The 20737-nt window shown below is 37.4% G+C and overlaps 1 protein-coding gene across 1 annotated transcript in view; it reads right to left on the bottom strand.

The window, feature by feature from the left end:
* LOC148846144 (toprim domain-containing protein) overlaps positions 1 to 20737 on the bottom strand; it is a 94380-nt gene that overhangs the window by 44151 nt on the left and 29492 nt on the right. Inside the window, exons 7-14 of the mRNA XM_088954390.1 lie at positions 19608 to 19688; positions 16135 to 16200; positions 15896 to 16012; positions 13890 to 13937; positions 13727 to 13812; positions 13563 to 13623; positions 6018 to 6200; positions 259 to 390 (exon numbers count right to left, since the gene is read on the bottom strand). Coding sequence (XP_088810516.1) covers positions 259 to 390; positions 6018 to 6200; positions 13563 to 13623; positions 13727 to 13812; positions 13890 to 13937; positions 15896 to 16012; positions 16135 to 16200; positions 19608 to 19688 — 774 coding nt within the window. The remainder of the gene's footprint in view (positions 1 to 258; positions 391 to 6017; positions 6201 to 13562; positions 13624 to 13726; positions 13813 to 13889; positions 13938 to 15895; positions 16013 to 16134; positions 16201 to 19607; positions 19689 to 20737) is intronic.

The raw sequence follows: 20737 nt of genomic DNA, 5'->3' as shown, positions 1-20737 counted from the left end.
AATGAGAAAGGAACAAACTAACTTAGTTGGCTGATAATATGGCAGTGCAGTAGTATCAAATTCTCAGTGAAAGCAACAGATTCTCCTACCTTTTATGGTGTAGTCCCAGATTCCACAGCTTAAGATTTTAATTAATCTTGCATTATCATTTTCTTAGTTCTAACTGTTTACAATATGCACCTTATTTCTATGAATCAATGCTCATAATCTTTCTTTTCCAAAAAAAAGAAAATCAATTCAATTACTCGAGTAACTTGCCTTGTTTTCCATTGAGCAAAGTGCAAACTTCCACCCATCACTTTCATTAAGATTGCACAAGAGAGCATCAATCCACTCACTCTTGCCAGAATTGGGAACACCTGTCACTATGGTCAGCTCTCCTGGCACAACCTGCTCTAGACAAAGACTTTCAGCAACAAGAAAAATAATGTATTCACTACAAACACAACAAGTGACTCACACACAAATAAATGGCACCTGAAGTTATGATTTATTACTATAGCCAGTAAATGCAAGATGCAACAGGGATCATTACAATGCATAAATAAGTACATCATGGACAACAATTGTAGTTCTTTTCTTTACAAGGAAAAGCACAGTCTATATTTCGTGCTAACAAAATTCATGGAACTACCCAATCAAAACATTCAAACTTTGAATCATTGATTTCTAGAAGTATTCTAAGAGGAAAATCATAACCAATACTTTCAAAGGTGTGGGAGACAACCCCAAAATGCCCTAAGATGAATGCCGGAGGTGCACGCCTCATATGCCTTTTGCATGTGGCATGCTAGAGGCATATACTTCATGTATGCCTTACACCAAAAAGATCAATGCCCTTATCCCCATTAGGCATATTGTTTCAATTTCCATCATCCCCTTCTTATCTCTAACAATTCCATCCCCTCCAAAAATTTCTAGAGTTTGCTCCATTTATCTTTCTCCCCCATCTTCATTTTTCTGCCTCCAAAACTTCCTCTTCATCTCCTCCTTGAAAACAAGTTTTATCTTCAACTTGAATATCTATTATTGTCCATGTAATCTCTTCCCATCCGTCATTCAAGATTTTCCCCACGACATCACTGTCAAGATTCTCACGAACAGTCCTTTCACCCCAAGCCTCTGCAACTGCAATTCCTCCTTCCTCAAGTCAACCATCCTCTGCCGCTTCCCTTGTTTCTGGAGAAACGCCATTACTGTTTTCATTACAAGAAAGACATCTTCTCACAAAACTTTCATTCTATACCAGACAAAACCCTAATTTTGATGAGGACAGCTCTGTAACCTTCATTGTGGCCCTACCTTTTCCCCTGTTGTCTTTGCCCTCATTGCAGTCTAGCATGAGCGCGACTATTTCTGAATTAATGTTCACCCCTGTCCCAAATTCAACCTAGGCCCAAAAGTCCTTTCCTATGACTCCGAGACCATTTCTCTCTGATGTTTGAACCATAGCCCTACCTTCTGTCTCTTCTCCTTCCCTGTAATTAAGTACATTTAATGGGATTGCATGCTCCTCTTTTGATAATCCCAAACATTGACCTTCTGTCTCAACAAGCGTCTAGGTTCATTTGAATCCACCAACCACCTTCCACGGAGCACTTCATATTCCCACCTTTCATCTTCCTATGACCTTCCTTCCACACCCAGCTTCCATGGGTGTCACCAGCCACACCGAAAACCATCTTCCATCAAAGAAAATTTCATCTTTCTAGGAATATCTTTAGGTCCTGCCCCCACCAAAAGGATCACCGCAGATCATAAATCTTGTAAGAACCACCTTGATAAACGACTCCCACAAATGGTAGCAATTGACTCAAACCAATTTTGCCTCCACAAATGAAACAGCTAGCCCAGAGTTCTCACTATTACTTCATTCGAGATTAACAACTCTTTTTCACTAGAACTTGGGCTCTAGTTTGATATCAAGAGCGATCCAACTTTTGATTGGAGTGAAATCGCTACCACTTTATAATTGGCTTCCACGACCAACCCCCCCCCTCCCACAATTTTCCTTCAATTGATTGAAAACCAGTTTTCCTTTCAAGTTCAAGTTCGCCGCCACCATCATTCTTCCTTAGCCACATTGAGTCCCCTAGCCAATGAATTTTCTCTGCCACTATTTCTTGTTGTTAGTTCCTCTATTTCTCGCTATATCTCATTCCTAAAAATAGGGGTTTTCACGGTTCGATTAACCAAACCATGGGCTAATTTTTTAAACCAAACCAGGGTTACTGACTTTTGGAAAACTGGCAACTGAAACACAACCGAATCCAACCGGTTAACCGGTTCAGTAACCGTCGGTTCGGTTCGTTGGTTTTTCAAATTTTTATTATTTATAATATTTATTATAGAAAAATATATAAATATATAATAAAACACTAGAAATATATATATAATATTATTTTAAATAATAAATAGTATATTATATATTATAAATATATATATTTATATATAATGCATATTTATTAATTTATACTGTATAGAAAATATATAATATATATAATATATAAATATACATAAAATATATATAAATATATGTATACCGGTCGGTTTGGTCGGTTCTGTTGACCTGTCTTCAGAATCAAGAATTGGATCTTAGCTCAGAGGATAAGTGGCAGTGGCAGTGGAACTCAGATTGTGAGTTCTCTGTCAAGTCTCTCTAGCTTCTAACCTCTGTAGAAGGGGTGTTTCTGATTTCCCTTGTCATCAGGTGTGGAATCCCACCAGCCCAACTAAATCTAACTTCCCGGTTTGGACTATGGCTCTAAATAAATGCCTTACTAGAGCTAACCCTGTGAGAAGGGGCATTCAATTTTTGGACCTGTCATGCAGCTTGTGTGGGAGTAGTGCTGAATCCACTGATCATTTGTGCATTCACTGCCCGTTTTCTTCTCAGCTGTGGAATCATTTCTTCAGCTCTATGAACTTAAGTCGGGTCATGCCAAGTTCGGTTAAGGAGCTGTTGTGTTGCTGGAAGCTCATGGGGTTGAAAAAGAAAAAGAAGATTGTTTGGAAGACTATTCCTAATGCTGTGTTATGGTCCATCTGGTCTGAGAGGAATAGAAGGATATTCTGTAACAATGCTTTAAATCCGGAATAGCTAATTCAGAAAGCAGTGGGCAAATTGATTTCTTGGGTGTCTGTGTCTGAGGATTTCAGAAATTGTAATGTGTCTGCTGTTTTTCTTTCTAGTTCTTGGTGGAATGTGTAACTGCTGATTAGATCAGTCGGCCTTTCTGGGACTGATCTCAGCCTCCCTTGTGTATCACTTGTCTCAATAAATATTACTTACCCTTTCCAAAAAAAAACTTTGAAAGGATACTTCCTACCTTCCTCCACCATTCACTACTTACTCCTAGAAAGTATGTTAGTTGTTTTCTTCCACCTCCAAAGTGTTCAAGGAAAGCAGTAAAGATTCCATTTTCTATTCACTCCCCTTTCTGCGACATACTTCCAAGACTCCACTTCCAATGACTCTTTCCAAACAGTAGTTCTTTTAAACCACAAACTGAGTTCAAAAAACTCAAAAAACAAGCAACTGCTTCTACTGCCAAGAACACCACCGACTTCTTACATTCTCTAATCACTAGAATCCTCTTCTTTTTAATCCACCTCTCCAATCACTTCTCTAACCCCATGGAGTTGCAAAGGTTCTTTGGATTAATAATCCGTTAGCTGAACTGGGGTTTGTAGTTGATAGTCCTATGTTACTATTCTGATAACAAAGCTGCCATCAACATTGCAGTTAATCTTATTCTGCATGACAAAGTACATTGAGGTTGACAAACACTTCATTAAGGAGAAATTAGAAAAAGGGAGGTTCATGCACTCTTATGTCAACTCTAAAGAGCAACTTGCTAACATTCTCACCAAGGGTCTCCACCACATGCGACATAACAAGGTTTGTCACAAGTAGGGAATGATAGACATCTATGCCCCAATTTGAGGAGTGATGTAATTCTTACTTCTCAGTTTATTTTCCAAGGACACTTTAGTCTTTTTACAATTTTTTGCACTTCAACCCTTTAATATAAATATTAGAGCTGGCAGCACCAGCCCAATTTTTTGACTCGTCACTTTTCTCTCCCACCGTTTTTCTTTCAATCCCACACCTAGGATTTGCACAGTTAAAGACTTTACCACTGGTTTAATAATGGATTTTTGGCTCGCCGATCCTTGAATTTTGCAAAAAGGCCATTTTAAGACAAAAAGAGATGGCATTAAAGACACCCTTGATGATTCCACTACACAAATAATAACATAATAATGCCCATTGATGTGGCATGTTCAAGTTAAAAAACTATTTGAAAAATCAAAATGAGTCCCACATAAAACTACCACCGTTCACATGTGACCAAGAATAAAAACAAAAATAATTATTTTTATTTAATAATTAATTACTAATAAAATAATGAATTATGAATAAAACAAAAAATAATAATATAACTCTTTCAAATTATGTAATATCAAGAAAAGAAATAGGTAGGTCTCACTTAAAATTCCCACCTATTCACATATGATAAAGAATAAAAACAAAATAATTATTTTTATTTAAAAAAAAGTAATACTAAATTATTTTTGTTTAACAGATAATTATTAATAAAACAAAAAATAATCTTGCTCTTTCGATTTAAGTAATTTCAAGGGGAAAAAACAAATGTGTCCCACTAAAAATTCCCACCTATTCACATCTGACCCACATTAACAACAAAATAGTTATTTTTATTTAATAATTAATTAATAATAAAATATTAATAAAAATATTTATATTTCAATAAATTATTAATAAAAGAAGTAATTAATTATTAATAAAATAATAAAGAATTGCAAAAAAATTGCCAAACATAGCACAAAATTGCCAAAACAGTATTAATAAAATAATAAATTATTCTTAATTATTTTTTTGATAAGTTAATTCATTCTTAATTATTTATTAATAATTAAATATTATCATTTTTATTAATAATTTATTATTTTAGTAATTCATTAATCAATAAATATTTTTATTAATAATTTATTATTAGTTATATTTTAAATAAAAATAATTATTTTGTTTTTATTCTTGGTCAAATGTGAATAGGAGGGAATTTTAATTGGGACCCACTTGTTTTTCCCCTTGAAATTAGTTAAGTTGAAAGAGCCAAATTGTTTTTGGTTTTATTAATAATTCTTTATGTTATAAATTAAATTTTTAAATAAAAATAGTTACTTTGCTTTTATTCTTGGTTAGATGTGAATAGCTGAGAACTTTAAGTGAGACCCACCTATTTTTTCTTAAATTAATTAAGTTGAAAGAGTTAGATTTTTTTTGTTTTACTCATAATTCATTATTTTATTAATAAATAATTATTAAATACAAATAATTATTTTTATTTTTATTCTTGGTGCCAACGCTTTCAAAAGCTCTTTCATGAAGCAATGTACGATGGAAATTTTATGTGGGACTAATATGTAATTTTTCATATAATTTTTTAACATGAACAGTGCCATATCAATAGGCATTATTATGTTATTATTTGTGTAATGGAATCATCAATGGCGTCTCTAACGCCATCTTTTTTGTCTTAGAATGGCCTTTTCACCATAGTTTGAGGGCAAAAATGGCACTTTAAGGTCAAAAGTGGCCTTTTTGCAAAGTTCAAGGATCATCAAAAATAAAAGTCCATTTAATAATATGAACGTGTCTTGAAAAAGGAGTTGATCCCAATATTTTCCCCTTTTAAGAAACATGTCATCAATAATTAATCAACATAATTATGTAATGCCAATACTTGACTTGGTTTCCTGTCCAGTCAACAATGAGAACAGTACATTTGTCCCCCCCCCCTCCTCTCCATTTATGTTCCTCTCTCCACTAAATCCACTCTATTCATCTCTCTCTCTCTCTCTCTCTTCTCCATGAGCACATGCCAATAGTGAAGATAAAAACAAAAAGAAATGTGAACAATGGACATAATAGCACACCAACTTAAAAAGAATAATGAGATCAAAAGGATAATAGAAGGAATAATGCATACGTTGTACAAATTATTCAGAGCCCTCCATCCAGTTGATACACCAAGCTCATATCCAAAACTGCAATGGTAATACGAATCAATCTCATCAAAGTAATCTTTGAAGTTGAACAAACCACGTATGGGATACAATTCAGCATTCTCAATTACTTCCTTCAATGCATCTGGCCCATAATATGACAAGACCTGTGAGCATAAATTTGAACATCGGTACAGTTGATTGAGCTATTGATTATTGAAACAAAAATAACAATATCCGTATCAAGCCAAGAAATCCATGCTCTAGTTCATTAAAACACAACTAATCGGTCTGGAGTTTTCTTCCCAACCAGTCTTAATATGCCAACAGTAAATAAAGAATATATATCTTCATTTCAAACTCAGCATGTTTCGTGGAGATTTTTGAATTCCATTGGAGATCCCCAAACTCCATTTAGGCATTATTTAGCAGGTAGCCAAAGGGAGTAAATAGGAAAGGTACAGATCTACAGATCTATAGATCAATTTCCTACCTGCCATCTGTAGTCAATTTTGCAACAGAGATGCACATCTTATGATCTTCTATCTGTGTCCAATGTATGAGTAAGTTTGTGTTTTGAAATTCAGGAGCATAATTAGCTATTACTCAAAAGTAGTGAAGCTGCAGATGGATAGAGAAGATTCAAGGTGGTGGAAGGAAAGCAGAAATAGATTCTTCACGGTGAAATCCTATTATCATTTGGTTAGGAATCAAGTGGGAAGAGCTAATCTCAAAGGTATTTGGGGGAATTGAGTTCCTCCAAGGGTGAAAGCATTTCTGCAGCTGGTGGCATTGGATGGTATTTTAATTAAGAAGCATTTGAAAAGAAGACGAATGCAGCTTATTAACAGGTACTATTTGTGTGTAAATGCTGAGGAAGATATGATTCATCTATTGGTGCTATGTGGCTCTTCAAATTGCATTTGGAGCTTCATATCGTTCGGTGCAGTCAGTTAGAATCCTAGAAGCCCATCAGAGATTTTTGCATGCTGGCCAGTTTTGATCAGGAGTAAGAAAGCTAAATTTGCATGGCCCTATGTTCCTTTTGTGGCCTGTTGGGAGATTTGGAAGGAAAGGAATAGAAGAATATTCAAGGATAAGGCAAGATCTATGGAGCAACTAGTCATTAGGAGAAGAATTTTAGACTGGATACTGATTCGGTAGACACTGTGAAACCTAGTCGCAGGGCTATTTTTGTACTTTTACTCTTCTTTGTTGTATAACTATTTTTTGTACTCTTTATTTTGTAAATTAAGGGCAGATTTGTCCTATTACCATTTAATATAAATATATCTTTTAAGGTGTCGACTGACACAGTGTCACACCCACCAAATCTGGTCTCTTTCTCTCTTCCTGAACTCTCGACTTGATTCTGACATGATATCAGAACAGGTCACGACCTATCTTCACATAATATCTCGTTGAACATCTCGACGACTACTGGTTCAAGAACTTCATATCAGTATATGAGAAGTTCTTGAGTGCCTTTTTAATCTTCTTCGTAGATTGGCTACAGAGCTGAACTTTACAGATTTGTTTCCTGGACTGCTATGCCATCGAATTCACCTTTCTTCTTAGATCTCCTTGAAGAGACATCGGATAAGCCTGAAATTTTAGATCTGGTGTTGCCCAGAGCAGATCTACTGAATCCCTTTGGTTTTGTTTGTGTCAGTTTTGTTTTTGAGGGATTTTGATCCACTCTTCAGTTTGGCAGAACTATACAGTTGCCTTTTTTGGACATCAACTGAAAGGTATTTTCCTTTTCTTTCTCTGGTTCAAATCTTTTTGGTTTATGGAAGTGTGTGTTGTTGCCTTTTGTCTTCCAATGGCATCAGAAAGGATGGAGGTTCTTCCTATTAAGTTCAACGGTACGAATTACGCATTATGGAAGTTCAACTTTCAGTTCCATGTCGAAGCCAAGGGTCTTTGGGGATATCTAGATGGATTTGTATCTAAACCTGATGACTAACATTAAAGGACTTAATCAGTGGAAGATCGACAACGTAAAACTTGCGTCATGGATTCTAGGCTCAGTCGAAACCGATATTGCTATCCCTATGAGAGGGTACAGGACAGCCTATGAGATGTATCAATATCTCGAGAAAGTTTATCAGCAATTGAACAACTCTAGGCAATATCAGAAAGAGGTTGACATCTTTTCGTACTATCAGGGAGACAGAAAAGTCCACGAATATTATGCCGGATTCATCAACCTTTGGACATAATATGAGTTAGTTCACATGGGAAAAGATCCTTCAGATGGTTGCATGAAGTACATGAAGGAACACTTTGACAGGAGGAAAATTATGAATTTCCTAATGCATCTAAGGCCTGAGTTTGAAGTTTTTCAATCTAATATCCTAAGCCGAGGAACACTACCTCACTTAGATACTATCCTGAGAGATATCTTGAGAGCGAAAACCAAATTGACTACACAGACTGCACTGGATGGAAGGAAAGATTCTAACATTGATATTGTCTTCCTGGCAACCAAACCAGAAGGGAAGAAAGATTTCTCTAAGATACAGTGTTATGAAAGTACGAAGTATGGGCACGTTATTTCCCATTGTAAGAAGAACACATGCACCCATTGTAAGCAAGTTAGCCACATTATCACTGAATGTCCTACCCGGCCTCAGAAAGGTAGTGGATCAAATAAGAAAAAAGGAAACTACAAGGCCAATGAGATTGTTGTAGACAGATCAGATGCCTCCTCTATTACTTCTATAGCTGGTCAAACCGACACCCCCTGCAGCATGTCTGAAGAAGGAATTCGACAGCTCATGTCCTGGGTCATCTCTTCAACACTCTCTACTATTGGTATGTTTGTTAAGTCTCCGACCTATTGCCCTTCACCGAACCATCTCTGGTATATTGACTCAAGAACCTCTAACCATATGACAGGGGCCACTCTCAGTCAGTATCCCAAACCCCATCTTCCCAATAGACATATCATCATTGCAAACGGTGAAAAACTTGACATACATGGTTGTGATGATTTGTATTTATCTACTTCTAAATCATCCCCATTTCATTTATCCAAAAATTTATTTGTACCTAGGCTTACCACCAATTTGATTTATGTTGGCCAACTTGTAAAGGAAGGTAACAATGTCTCATTCACTTCTGGTGGTTGTTTGAAACAGGACCGGCAAACTGAGGAGGTGAAGGGGAAGGGGCGTAGAATAGGAAGACTATTTGCTTTGGAATTTGAGAAGAATAAGACTGCTCCTGCTTCTACTTCGTGTTTGCTTTCTACTACTTCTAGTTCTGCATCTTTTAATTGTAATAATGATTGGCATTTGTGGCATAAACACCTTGGCCATCCGTTTTCTAAGAAACTTGATCAGCTATTTGCTTCTAGTAGTTTGTACTACTACTACTTCTAGTCCTGTTTCTACTGTTTCTTTTAAGAATGTGAATAATGCTTGCATCACTTGTGGTTTGTGTAAGAGTCATATTTTACCCTTTCCTTCTCATTTTGAGCATGCAACAGTTCCTTTTTATTTAACACATAGTGATGCCTGGTCGTCTCTAGTTGTCTCATGGCTGGGATATAAGTACTATGTAACCTTTATTGATGACTGCACTTGTTTCACACCTATGTTACTACCCAATTTGATGCTCGAATCTGTATGCTAAAATCGGATTCAGGGGGAAAGTATATTAATGTGGAGGTGGCCAGAACTGCCCACTGTATTTAAACACTTTCACACCTATGTTACTACCCATTGTACCCTCTTGGTTTTGGGTGGAGGTGGCCAGAACTGTTGTATCTCATAAATCGCCCTCCGCCTTATGTTTTGAATAACACTTCTTTTCAATCTCTCTTTCACAAACCCCCAAACCTATCCATGCTCAGGGTTTTTGGTTGTGCTTGTTTTGTCCTCCCTCTACCTCATGAATGCATAGTGAACTACGCAAGCAGCTTCCTACTTTAGGAAGCAACGGCCTTCTTCAGTCTCCATCCCCCATGCTCCGCCTCTAGTTGTTGATTCGGTCACTCCAGCTGCCTCAATAAGTGTACCTGACCTTCCTCTTGAACCCATTGCTCCCTCTTTACGTCGTTCCTCTAGAATTTCTTGTCCACCTAACCGTTATGGTTTTTCACCAGACCATAGCTCATTTTCCATTGTTTTATCTACCACAGACATTCCTAGATCTTACCAACAAGCTGTTGGATTCTGAGATTCGAGTCCTTCTTGAGAATGACACCTAGGACCTAGTCAAAGCTCCACCCGAGACATCTCTCATAGGAAGTCGATGGGCCTACTCTGTGAAGCTAAAATCTGATGGAAGCCTAGACAGATACAAAGCTAGGCTTGTTGCACAGGACTACAAATAGGAATATGGGATAGACTATGAGGAGACATTTGCTCCTGTAGCTAAAATGACCACTGTACGACTTCTAATGGCTGCATTTGCAGCCAAACAGTGGACAATCCATCAGATGGATGTCAAGAATTCTTTTATCCATGGGGAGTTGAAAGAGACAGTCTATATGAAACCCCCTCCGGGATATTGTACAAACCCGCTGCTTGTTTTTCGTCTTAATAAGTCACTTTATGGTCTGAAGCAAGCTCCTAGGGACTGGTTTGAGAAGATCAGACCCGTCATCACTGATGATGGCTTTATCTAGAGTTCTTCCGGCTATTCCTTATTCATCTTAAGGCGAAAGCATGGAGTAATGATATTACTCATTTATGTTGATGATATACTAATTACAAGGGATGACACAGAAGGAATTGCTAGGCTACAACAGTTACTCAGTGAGTCCTTTAAGATGAAGGACTTGGGGCCTTTGACAAACTTCTTAGGACTTGAAGTGAGCAGAAACTCTCGGGGCTACTTTGTTAATCAACAAAAGTATGCAGCTAATCTTGTTAAACTGGCAAAATCTTAGTGACTCTAAGATTGTGGACACCCCACTAGAACTGAACCTGAAATGATGGTTCTCCTCTTGAAGATCCTACCCTTTATCATCAGCTAGTGGGCAGTTTAATTTCTCTCACCATGACTCGGCCAGATATATCTTATGCAATTTAGATAGTAAGCTAGTTCGTGTCTTCCCCAAGACAACCGCATCTGCAGTTCATCGAATCATTAGATATGTGCGAAGCACCCTGTCACACGGGATATTCTTCTCTTCCTCATCCTCCATTAATCTTATGGCCTATGTGGGTCTGATTGGGCTGGATGCCCTGACACCAATGGTCCACTACTAGCTAGTTTGTTTTCTTAGGCAACTCTCTTATCTCATGGAAGTGCAAGAAACAAGCTATTGTGTCCAAATCTTCCACTGAAGTTGAATACAAGGTTGTCTTCCATGTGTAGTGAGATCATATGGCTTCGGGCTCTTCTATTTGAAATACTTAATGAGCCATCATCGTTTGTCCCTCTCTGTGCAGACAATATCAATGCAATTAAAATTGCTTCCAACCCCATCTTCCACGAGTGCACCAAACACACAGAAGTTGATTGCCACTTCATTCGTGATCTCCTTCTTGAGGGTACCATATCTCTTCCTCATGTCTCCTCCGAGCTCCAACTAGCAAACCTATAGACTAAAGCAATGACTCGAGTTCGGCATCTATTTCTCATGGACAAGATGATGCTTATTCCTAGGCATCAGTTTGAGGGGGAGTGTAGAGACTACAAAATCTAGCCACGGAGCTATTATTGTACTTTACTCTTCTTTGTTGTATAACTATTCTTTGTACTCTATTTTGTACATTAACGGCAGATTTGTCCTTTTACCTTTTAATATAAATATATCTTTTAGGGTGTCGACTGATACAAGGTGTCACACCCACCAAATCTGTTGTCCCTTTCTTTCTCTCCTCCTGAACTCTCGACTTGACTCTAACAGATTCTTCCAGAGTTTTCAGGGGTGTCAAGAGAGTCAATTGGGAATGGATTTTGGCCATCAATGAAAATAGGATGGGGGATTGATGTATTGTATCTTTGTCATAATTTGTTGTCTTCTGTTGTTTCTTTTGGGTGACCACTCATCACCCTTCTGATTGTACTTGCTCTCTTCTTTCAGTTAAGGAATTTTCTTTTTATTTATCTTCAAAAAAAAAAAAACGAAATAAGGAAAATTATCCATTTATTGTGCTAGGCCATTAACTAGTAGCTTTCATTATGGTATTCATCATATGTTTTCTTCTACTTTCTCTCAATTTCTATAAACCAAATAGAGCATCATCTATTCCTATGGCAAATCAGGGGCTCTACCCCCTTCTTTTTTTTTATACTTTTCTCTCTAATCATTGCTCCCTGTCTTTCCAACTGGGACAACCCCCCTTTATTGTTTCTTTCTGTTTTATCAATAACTGAACCAATTCATTAGATGATTAAAAGGAAAGAAGGTACAACAAGAAACAAGACAAGGGGAGGAATATGCTCTCTTAGCCCTCCCCACCAAAAAACTCAACTTACAACAGAACCCAAAACATGGTACCCCTTCCCACCCCTTGTTTAGCCAGTACATCAACAAAGGAGTTGGTACTTTGCTTTACCCATTTAAGCCTCACTTCCATATTCTGTGTCATCCATCTAAATCTTTCTTTTTTTCGTTAATAAAACTCCAGAAACCATTTTCCTCTTGTTACAGCCAATTAATCACCAGCACCCTCAACTACTAGCATTCTAATATTTAGCTCTTTTGCCCTTTGCACTCCTTCCAAAATAGCCATAATCTCTGCTCTGAGTAAACCACCTGTACCTATTGGCCCTAAAAATCATGAAACAACTTTTCCTTCTTCATTTCTAAATACACTTCCAATGCCTGAATGACCTGGATTACACTCGCTAAATCCAGCAAAGTTTAGCTTAATGAAGCCTTCCACTAGTGGGGACCAAAGAGGCCTGATTCAACCTTAAATGGAGCTAAATCAGCCACTTCCTTCCAATTTCCAAGAAATGCAACTGTAGATATACCTTCAAACAGCTCCAAAGATTTTATCCACTGCAACACTGATGGAAATGACTTCGATTAGAGCTTCCCTGCTTCTCTCTTTTTCAGTAAAAAAAAATCTCAAATTCCTTTCTTCCCAAATTGTTCAGCATATGGCAGCTCTAATAAACATCCATAGTATCCTCAAATTACCTTTATTGTTTTTTCTCTATAATTAACGTACACAGACAGTCTATTGTGTATCTTTGCCAAATTCAACATATCAATGTCATCATCCCTATGTTTTTTCTTCATTCTTTGATTTATCCTGTACTAAAGAGACATAAGATATCCTCATTATATCTCCTTGCACTAACAAAATAAGGCCTTAACCTTCTAAGTTTTATTTTTCATAGACTATTTAATAGTGCTTGTTTGGGGTAGAGAAACAAGAAATATCCATAAAAAGCTAAAGAAACAAGATAAACTAAACAAATTTTTCATATGAGAAAATTCATCATTTGGGCAATGCCCAGCACCTTTACAGATGAGGCTCAAAAGTAAATCACCCCTGTTATGGATGATCTTAAAATTAATCCCCATTAAGATTATGCAGAAATTAATATCAAACCTCATTTGCATCCTTGCAAACATTGCCCCCATCTTTTTTTGGCCATCTGACTCGCCAACATCTGCCACCCCACAGAATCAAAACATTAAATATAGTGTCATACAGAAACTTGTTTAAAGAACAAATGTTACTACAAAAATGAAGTGAATGTCACATTAAGTAACCTTTCTCTTCCAAGGCGACGGGCAAGCTCTTCAGCTAAAGCTTGGCCAGGTGGATCAGCATCAGTTGCAAGAATTATGCGAGATGCCTAACAGGAACAAAAAAACACAGAGCATATAAGAAACCCATGCACCATCCAGAAAGTATGCACTTAGAAGGACCCACCTTGTCCAAGTACTCTTTGCAATTCCACAAATATTGATACTTTGTGTCCTAGCTTCAAAACAATAAAATCACCAGAGAGTTATATCCAAGTTTTCAAAATAGAAATGCTAGAATATTTAATAATACCATTCATAAGAAAGAACAATTAGACTAATTTCTATTCATTAGACTACCAAAGCAAAACCAAATCAAGGTAAATTGGTCAAACTAAGAAATAATAACAAAAATAATAAAATAACCAAGGAAAGTAATCAATCAAGAAAAGAGAATGCTGAGGAAATGTCAAAGATCAAATACAAGTTATTTATCCAAAAAAAAGAACAGTATAAGTAACATAATCAGTGCAAATTATAAAAAACTCCTCACAGAATAAGGAGTTTCATACCAGCAACAAAACTAACAAAAATGTCTCATAGCAATCAATAACAAGGCCATTTTTTGTCACTGACCACTCTCACAAACGTGGAAAATCTAAATAAGCCAATTTAATCAAGCAACTATAATGGATGCTTACTCATAAACCATATAACGAATCCTGTATGGTGATTTGGATAGGAATATAATGCATGTTCTGAAATCTTCATGTCTTGTTCCAATCAACAGAAACAGATCATGTTCCAGGCCTCCTACTAACTTTATTCTTCAGTTTGATGGCAGTTGCAGAAACTCTGCAAACCACAACGTGAGGTAGGCATTGGAGGTCAGATTGTTAGACCTAATGGTGATCTGCTCTGGACATTTAGTGGGCTAATTGGTGAGGCTGATACTGCTGAAGATGAAGTCCCAGTGCTTCTAGTGAGGCTCAGGACTGCTGCTGCTCCTCACCTCTTCTTACTTTTGGTTGAAGGGAACTCAAGGAATGTGATCACTGGATGACCAGCCATAAGGATGGGTCTTGGAGATTTGATTTCTTTCTTAATGAGATCGGGAACATCACCTCCTATGCAAAATGCCCATTTAGGTGGATTCCTAGAGAACTTAAGGGTGTTGGTAATGATCTTGCCAAATCTGGGGTCGTTAGGGTTTCTTTGTATAGTGAAAACTCATTGATAGTGTAAATTCTGGGGTTTTTTGGCTTTCTTAGACTGCTTTGGCTTGTACATCCTCCCCCTCCCCCTTTCCCCCGTTTTTTGCAATGAAGTTATCTTTTCTAAAAAAACTAGGTAATGCCTCAAAGCATTAGCCTCCCTAGGCATGGTATGGCCTAGAGACACCGAGGAACTGGAAGAACAATTAGTTCAACAACTTCAGAAGATGGAATAAAACCAAGAAAAGGCCAACACACAGTCCGGTGCACCAACACATCTTAACTCACGATGAATGTTTACCAGCAGCACACACACACAAAAAAAACAATGTTGTCAAAGACAAATACCTCCCTAACCTAGGAAAACAAGTTTGCCAAGGTGCCACAGAAATCACTTGACCCCACATGAATTGAATAGACTTTATTATTTAGACCTTTCATGAAAAGTTGATTGCAATTTTATCCCTCCACACTACAGTCTCACAATCTGGTCAGAAACCCACACATTTAGTCATTATATCATTACATGAACCAATCAACACTGAATGGGATTTAACCAAGAGTTGATGCTCCAACTAGGAAACCAACTAAAGGTCACTTGCTTGCTTTAAAACTCTTTCAAAGTAGATGCTAGCATAAGATCACCCAGGTACACCAGGGATTCCCAATTCAATCAAGACACTATGCCTAGCATAAGAAGATTAAGAATAAGCATCAAATCCTTTTATGCAAGAAAAGAAATTCTTCTTCTTATTTAAGGATTATCATCTCATTAAGGAATTTCCTCCAAATTGATAAATATTAATCAAAGAAATTAGTTGGACTTTGCCCTATTGCATCAGATTATCATCAAAACATATGAAATTTATCACATGGCAATTCATGCTCAAAATAATAAAGAGATGGTAAAAGAACATTACAGTTAAAAGTAAAATTAAACACAAGGAATATGTTTTAAACTCTTCACATTGAACCAGACCTTCTCTATAGATGGCAACTCTTTTGTAGAAACCTTTGCAGGTGCACCATCAGGAACACTGACACAATTACGGAAGCCAGCTTCTTCCATTGAAAGTTTATCAATTTCACCCTCAACCTATAGTAAGAATTCATGATAAGCGATGTCATTTATGCCAGAGAGATAGAGAACCAAAAGTCACAAACATAATGCTTTGACCAAGTTCATAAGGATAGTACAGAAAGAGTGATAGTGTTTACAATGATAATATCACTTGTTTGTTTTATATCATCCAGCCCATATAATATCTTCTCTGTATCCTTCTCCTGAAATTACCGACAGAGGTCAAGTCAGAACATATAAAGATTTGATACTCTGATAATACAAGGCATAATACTACAAGAGAATCATGATTATGTTACCACATAAAAACCAAGGTCTCTATCTAACAGGTAATAAATCAAGAAAATCTACTAACAGCATATACAAATATCATACAAATCAAGGGGTATGTACGAGCCAGATATGGTAATAGAGATTGAGCCAATTTGATAAGTATCAGATATTGGTGCCTTGCCCAATTTTTTTATCTAACCAGATAGCTGCAACTTGCAGTTATTTGAACAAGTTGACTTTTGCTTTAGGTGGGCATCAATAAATGAGGCCAACTTGAGCCTTGATAGACCAGGCAAGTGACCAATCAGATCCGAGCTTGGCAAAGAGTTGCAGTCATGATAAGGGAAAGAGGGTTGTATCATTGTTTTAGTGCATATGCAGGTGTTGCCTTAACACCTGATGAAGATGTAATACTTTTTATTTTAATGAAATTTTTACTTTCACTATCAAAAGATGACAAGGGAAGGAGGATGGCCAGGAATCTAGGGTAGTGTTTAAATAGGCACATTTTGATACATGCACCTCACTTGAACCCAGGCAACAAGCCAACAGCAGCATACATGCACCTTACTTCAAAAGGCCTGGGCTGAGGCAAGCATGAGCATTTCATACATTTACTTTTTTAGTCACTTTTATAATATTATTGTGTTAACGCTACTTTGATGTCCTACTTACTCTTAAAAAATCTTTATCGTTTGCTTGTACCCTAACCTTGTACATGCCTAAAGCTCTAGCATAAGTGATCAACTAAAGCGAAGACAATTTGAACACATTGAGAACATGAGAGGATTCTTCTATTGAAAAGTTGAGGAACGCAAGAAGAAGTTCTACAAATCATAACAGGTTAAAGTGTCTACATTTTTTACATTCTCTCTCTAAGTTACCGTTTGTAGCATTCCTTTCATCTCTTTCTTCTTTCTGTTTTTGATCAGTACTTTCTTCTTCCTTTCATTTCTTCTCTTTCTTCTTTGTCCAACCTTCTTCTTCTCTTTCTTTCACTCTTTTTCTATTCAATGAAATAGGAATCTGACCCTTCTCTTCCCCTGCTATTCTTTTTTTTCTTCCTTACCTCCTTGAAACAGGGGCCCAGCCCCTTCTTTCTGCTGAGTTTTTTGTTCCCTCTTTCTTCTTTTCCTTCCTGATACAGAGAACCCACCTCTTAGTTGAATAAAGGATCTATGATCTGCCCATATCCTTTTTTCATCTTCTTTTAATTGATTGTAGTTCTTTTCTTTCTATGTAAAATTCTAGTTTCTAGGAAAAAGGAAGTGGGGTCTAGGCATTGGCAATATCGGATTCAGAAATGTAGTTTTGTTAGGAAAGTGGTTGTAGAGATTTCCTTTGGAGCAGGACAGTTTGTGGCAGTGGCACTTGGTGGTGGAAAGTATTCATGGGATGGCAACTAATGGATGGGATGCTGGCGTCGACCCTAGGGCTTCTCATTTCTCCCCTAGGAAAGCAATTGCGGGAATCTTGTCTTCCTTTCAGCTTTTCATCAGATTTGATGTGTGCTCAGGTAATAAAATTTTGTTTTGGGAGGACCTTTGGCTTGGGAACACCGCCCTCAAGGATAGATTCCTGGTAATGTATTCTCCTTCCCTAAGTAAATTCAAAACCATCTCCTCACTTCGTGTGTCTAAGGGGACTTGGGATTTGGGTTTGAGAAGAGGGTTGAGGGATTCAGAATTGGCTTCTGCAGATGAGTTATTCACTGTGTTGAATTCAGTTTTCCTAGATCTTTTCTGCCCATATGGTAGAATTTGGAAAGAGTCCTCTTCAGGGACTTTCTCTTGTTCATCTTTTTTCAACACCTTAGTTCAGTCTTCTTTTGTGTCCGTCTCTTTTCCTGCTAAAGAAAAATGGTATTCTCCCGTGCCGCCAAAGGTTAGGGATTTTTGCTAGGAAGTGGCTCCTCAAAAGATCAACACTATGGATGTACTTCAAAGAAAAAGGCCAGACTGGAGCCTTTCCCCACATGTTTGTTACCTTTTCTTAAGAAATGGTGAGACGGCGACTCATCTTTTGATTTCTTGTCCTTTTGCTTATTATTTGTGGGATTGGTTCTCTTCTTTGTTTGGTTACAGATGGAACCCCCCCTCGGGTGTGCTGAACCTTTTTGACTCTAGCTTCTTCCGACAACCAAGGAAAATGGGCAGGGTAATGTGGAGAATAACAAGAGTTGCCATCCTATGGTCAAATTGGGAAGAGAGAAACAATAGAATCTTCCTATGGCAAGAAAAATCCAAGGAAAGCACTTGTGGAGGTTGTCACCATCAAGGTTATGCACTGGCTAAAAGTACATAATCTTTTCAAGGATTTCTCCGTAGCGGACTTAATAAGAAATTGGAGTACTATAGCTATATCCTCACCCTCCTCCCCTGTGGTACAAGATTGTTGGGTACCACCGCCTCAGTTCAAGGTGAAGCTAAACTTTGATGGAAGCTCCTTAGGTAATCCAGGTCAGTCGGGAGTTGGGGGTGTGTATAGAAACAAGGAAAAGTCTTGGCCCTTTACTCGGGCTCAATTGGGGTGGGAGATTCATCAAGGGCAGAAGTAATGGCCTTACTTCAAGGTTTGAAACTAGCGAAACAACGGGGAATGCGGCAATTAGAAGTGGAAGGAGACTCCAAGCTGGTAATAGGGTGGATGCAAACCGGAAACCTGAGAGTGTGTTCTCTTAGACAGCCTCTAAGAGAGATTATTAGCTTAGCAAGGGAGATTGGGGTGCATTTTAATTGGGTAAGAAGGTCAGCAAATGGAATGGCTGACACTTTAGCTAAGCAAGGAGTTACTGGGAGGCTTTGTTTTGGGCCTATTTGTAAGTTTTTATTTTCTTTTCCATCCATTTTGTGGGTGGTAAGCCTGTAATCTTTTCAATTATCTAATGAAAGTTACTGTTTCCTATAAAAAAAAAATTATATAACAATGCATGACCACATTAGACAAACCCATTTTTCATAATAAAGCTAGAGAACAATAATAACAATGGAAGTTTGCCAATGGTAAATATTTGTCCAATCACTAATTATACAAGCACAAATTATTTGAATGTGTCTGACACAGTGACCTAATTTCCTGGTAATTGGCATGTATTTCAGGGTGGCAAACCCAAGCACAACCAGGCCCTAACACCATATATGTAGTTCCCTTTCTTTCTAAATAGGGGTAACTCACTAAGAAATGCAGCAATTATCAAAATCAAGAAAAGACAATAACCTTAAACTCAGTTATTGAATTGGAAGACCCTCTCAACAACCTAAAGAAGAAATAACTTAGATTTCATCACAAAATCTGAAATACTATTTTATTATCCACTAGTTGAATGTATTACACAAACCTGCCAAAATACTTTATCAACGCCTCGGTACTTGCAGCTGACAAGCTTTCCATTTTGTCTATAAGTAAATGCAATGGCAATCTGTAAATAAACACATTAGTGGTTGCCTATGACAAAAACTGATCCCTCAGCATTGAATACTAACAAGATGGCATATTTCCTAGATGAGACATTCTTACACAGATTAGATGATCAGTTCATGTCATTGTTGATAATTCATTCTTACAGAGATGAGATGAGTTCATCCTCTCCTAAAACAATTATTTTTCATATTTATGAATAGAAAGGATAACATGTTTGGATAGCAAAATCATATTATGCAAGTCAAATTTATTTGGGAGGACTGCTTGGTTTAAATGATGACACAAATTTCTTAATAGATCACTAAGTAACAAATATAAAAATGGCTAGGATCTTCCGATCAACATCTTCCATCAGATTGTTTGGCATTCTCTCAGAGAATTAATTCTGATGAACTTTTTTTGAAGAATAAAGAAAAAAAGAGAAATTACATTAGAGAGGTGATAAGACACCACCAGAAGAAGAACAGCCTCCAGACCCCCAAACAGACCTGCAAACCTCACACATTACAAACATGAGGAAACCCCACCCATCCCAAGCGAAGATCAAAACAAAATCCCCCAATATGAGAAACCCAAAAATACAAAGGCCCTTAACCCAACCTCCTACCCTAAACTAAGCCCCTCCTTGCTGCCCAACCAAGCCTTCAGTCTTCATCTTTGAATGTACCTTCCTGGTCTGAAAACTCCTCATCCAATGACTTAGCTTCTTTCCGACAGGATTTTGTCATCTTCTCTTCCTTTTTTTTCTTTCAAATTCCTCAAAAGCCCTTCTTGGTGAACTCTTCACCACCCCAAAAGCACAGACCCAGGCTTTTACCAATGGTAACCTCTCTTTCCACTACTTTCTGGATATTCACATCACCTAAACTTCCATTAATTTCAACCTTATTTTGCTGCAAACAGTTCATATCAGACTCCGGACCCACCATACTTAACTTGTTTTCCTGCTGTTCCTTCTCCAAAAGGGAAACCAAAGACTGCACTTGCATCGAAGTCCCCCTATGATCAGAGACAGATGTCCTGTTTCCTCTCCATCTTTTCCTCCTA

Source organism: Nelumbo lutea, chromosome 7 (genome assembly GCF_056320005.1).
Source record: "Nelumbo lutea isolate HS-2025 chromosome 7, American lotus-T2T, whole genome shotgun sequence".
Lineage (NCBI taxonomy): Eukaryota > Viridiplantae > Streptophyta > Magnoliopsida > Proteales > Nelumbonaceae > Nelumbo > Nelumbo lutea.
Note: the sequence above shows the minus strand (reverse complement) of the source record. Positions and strands in the feature narration are given on the sequence as shown.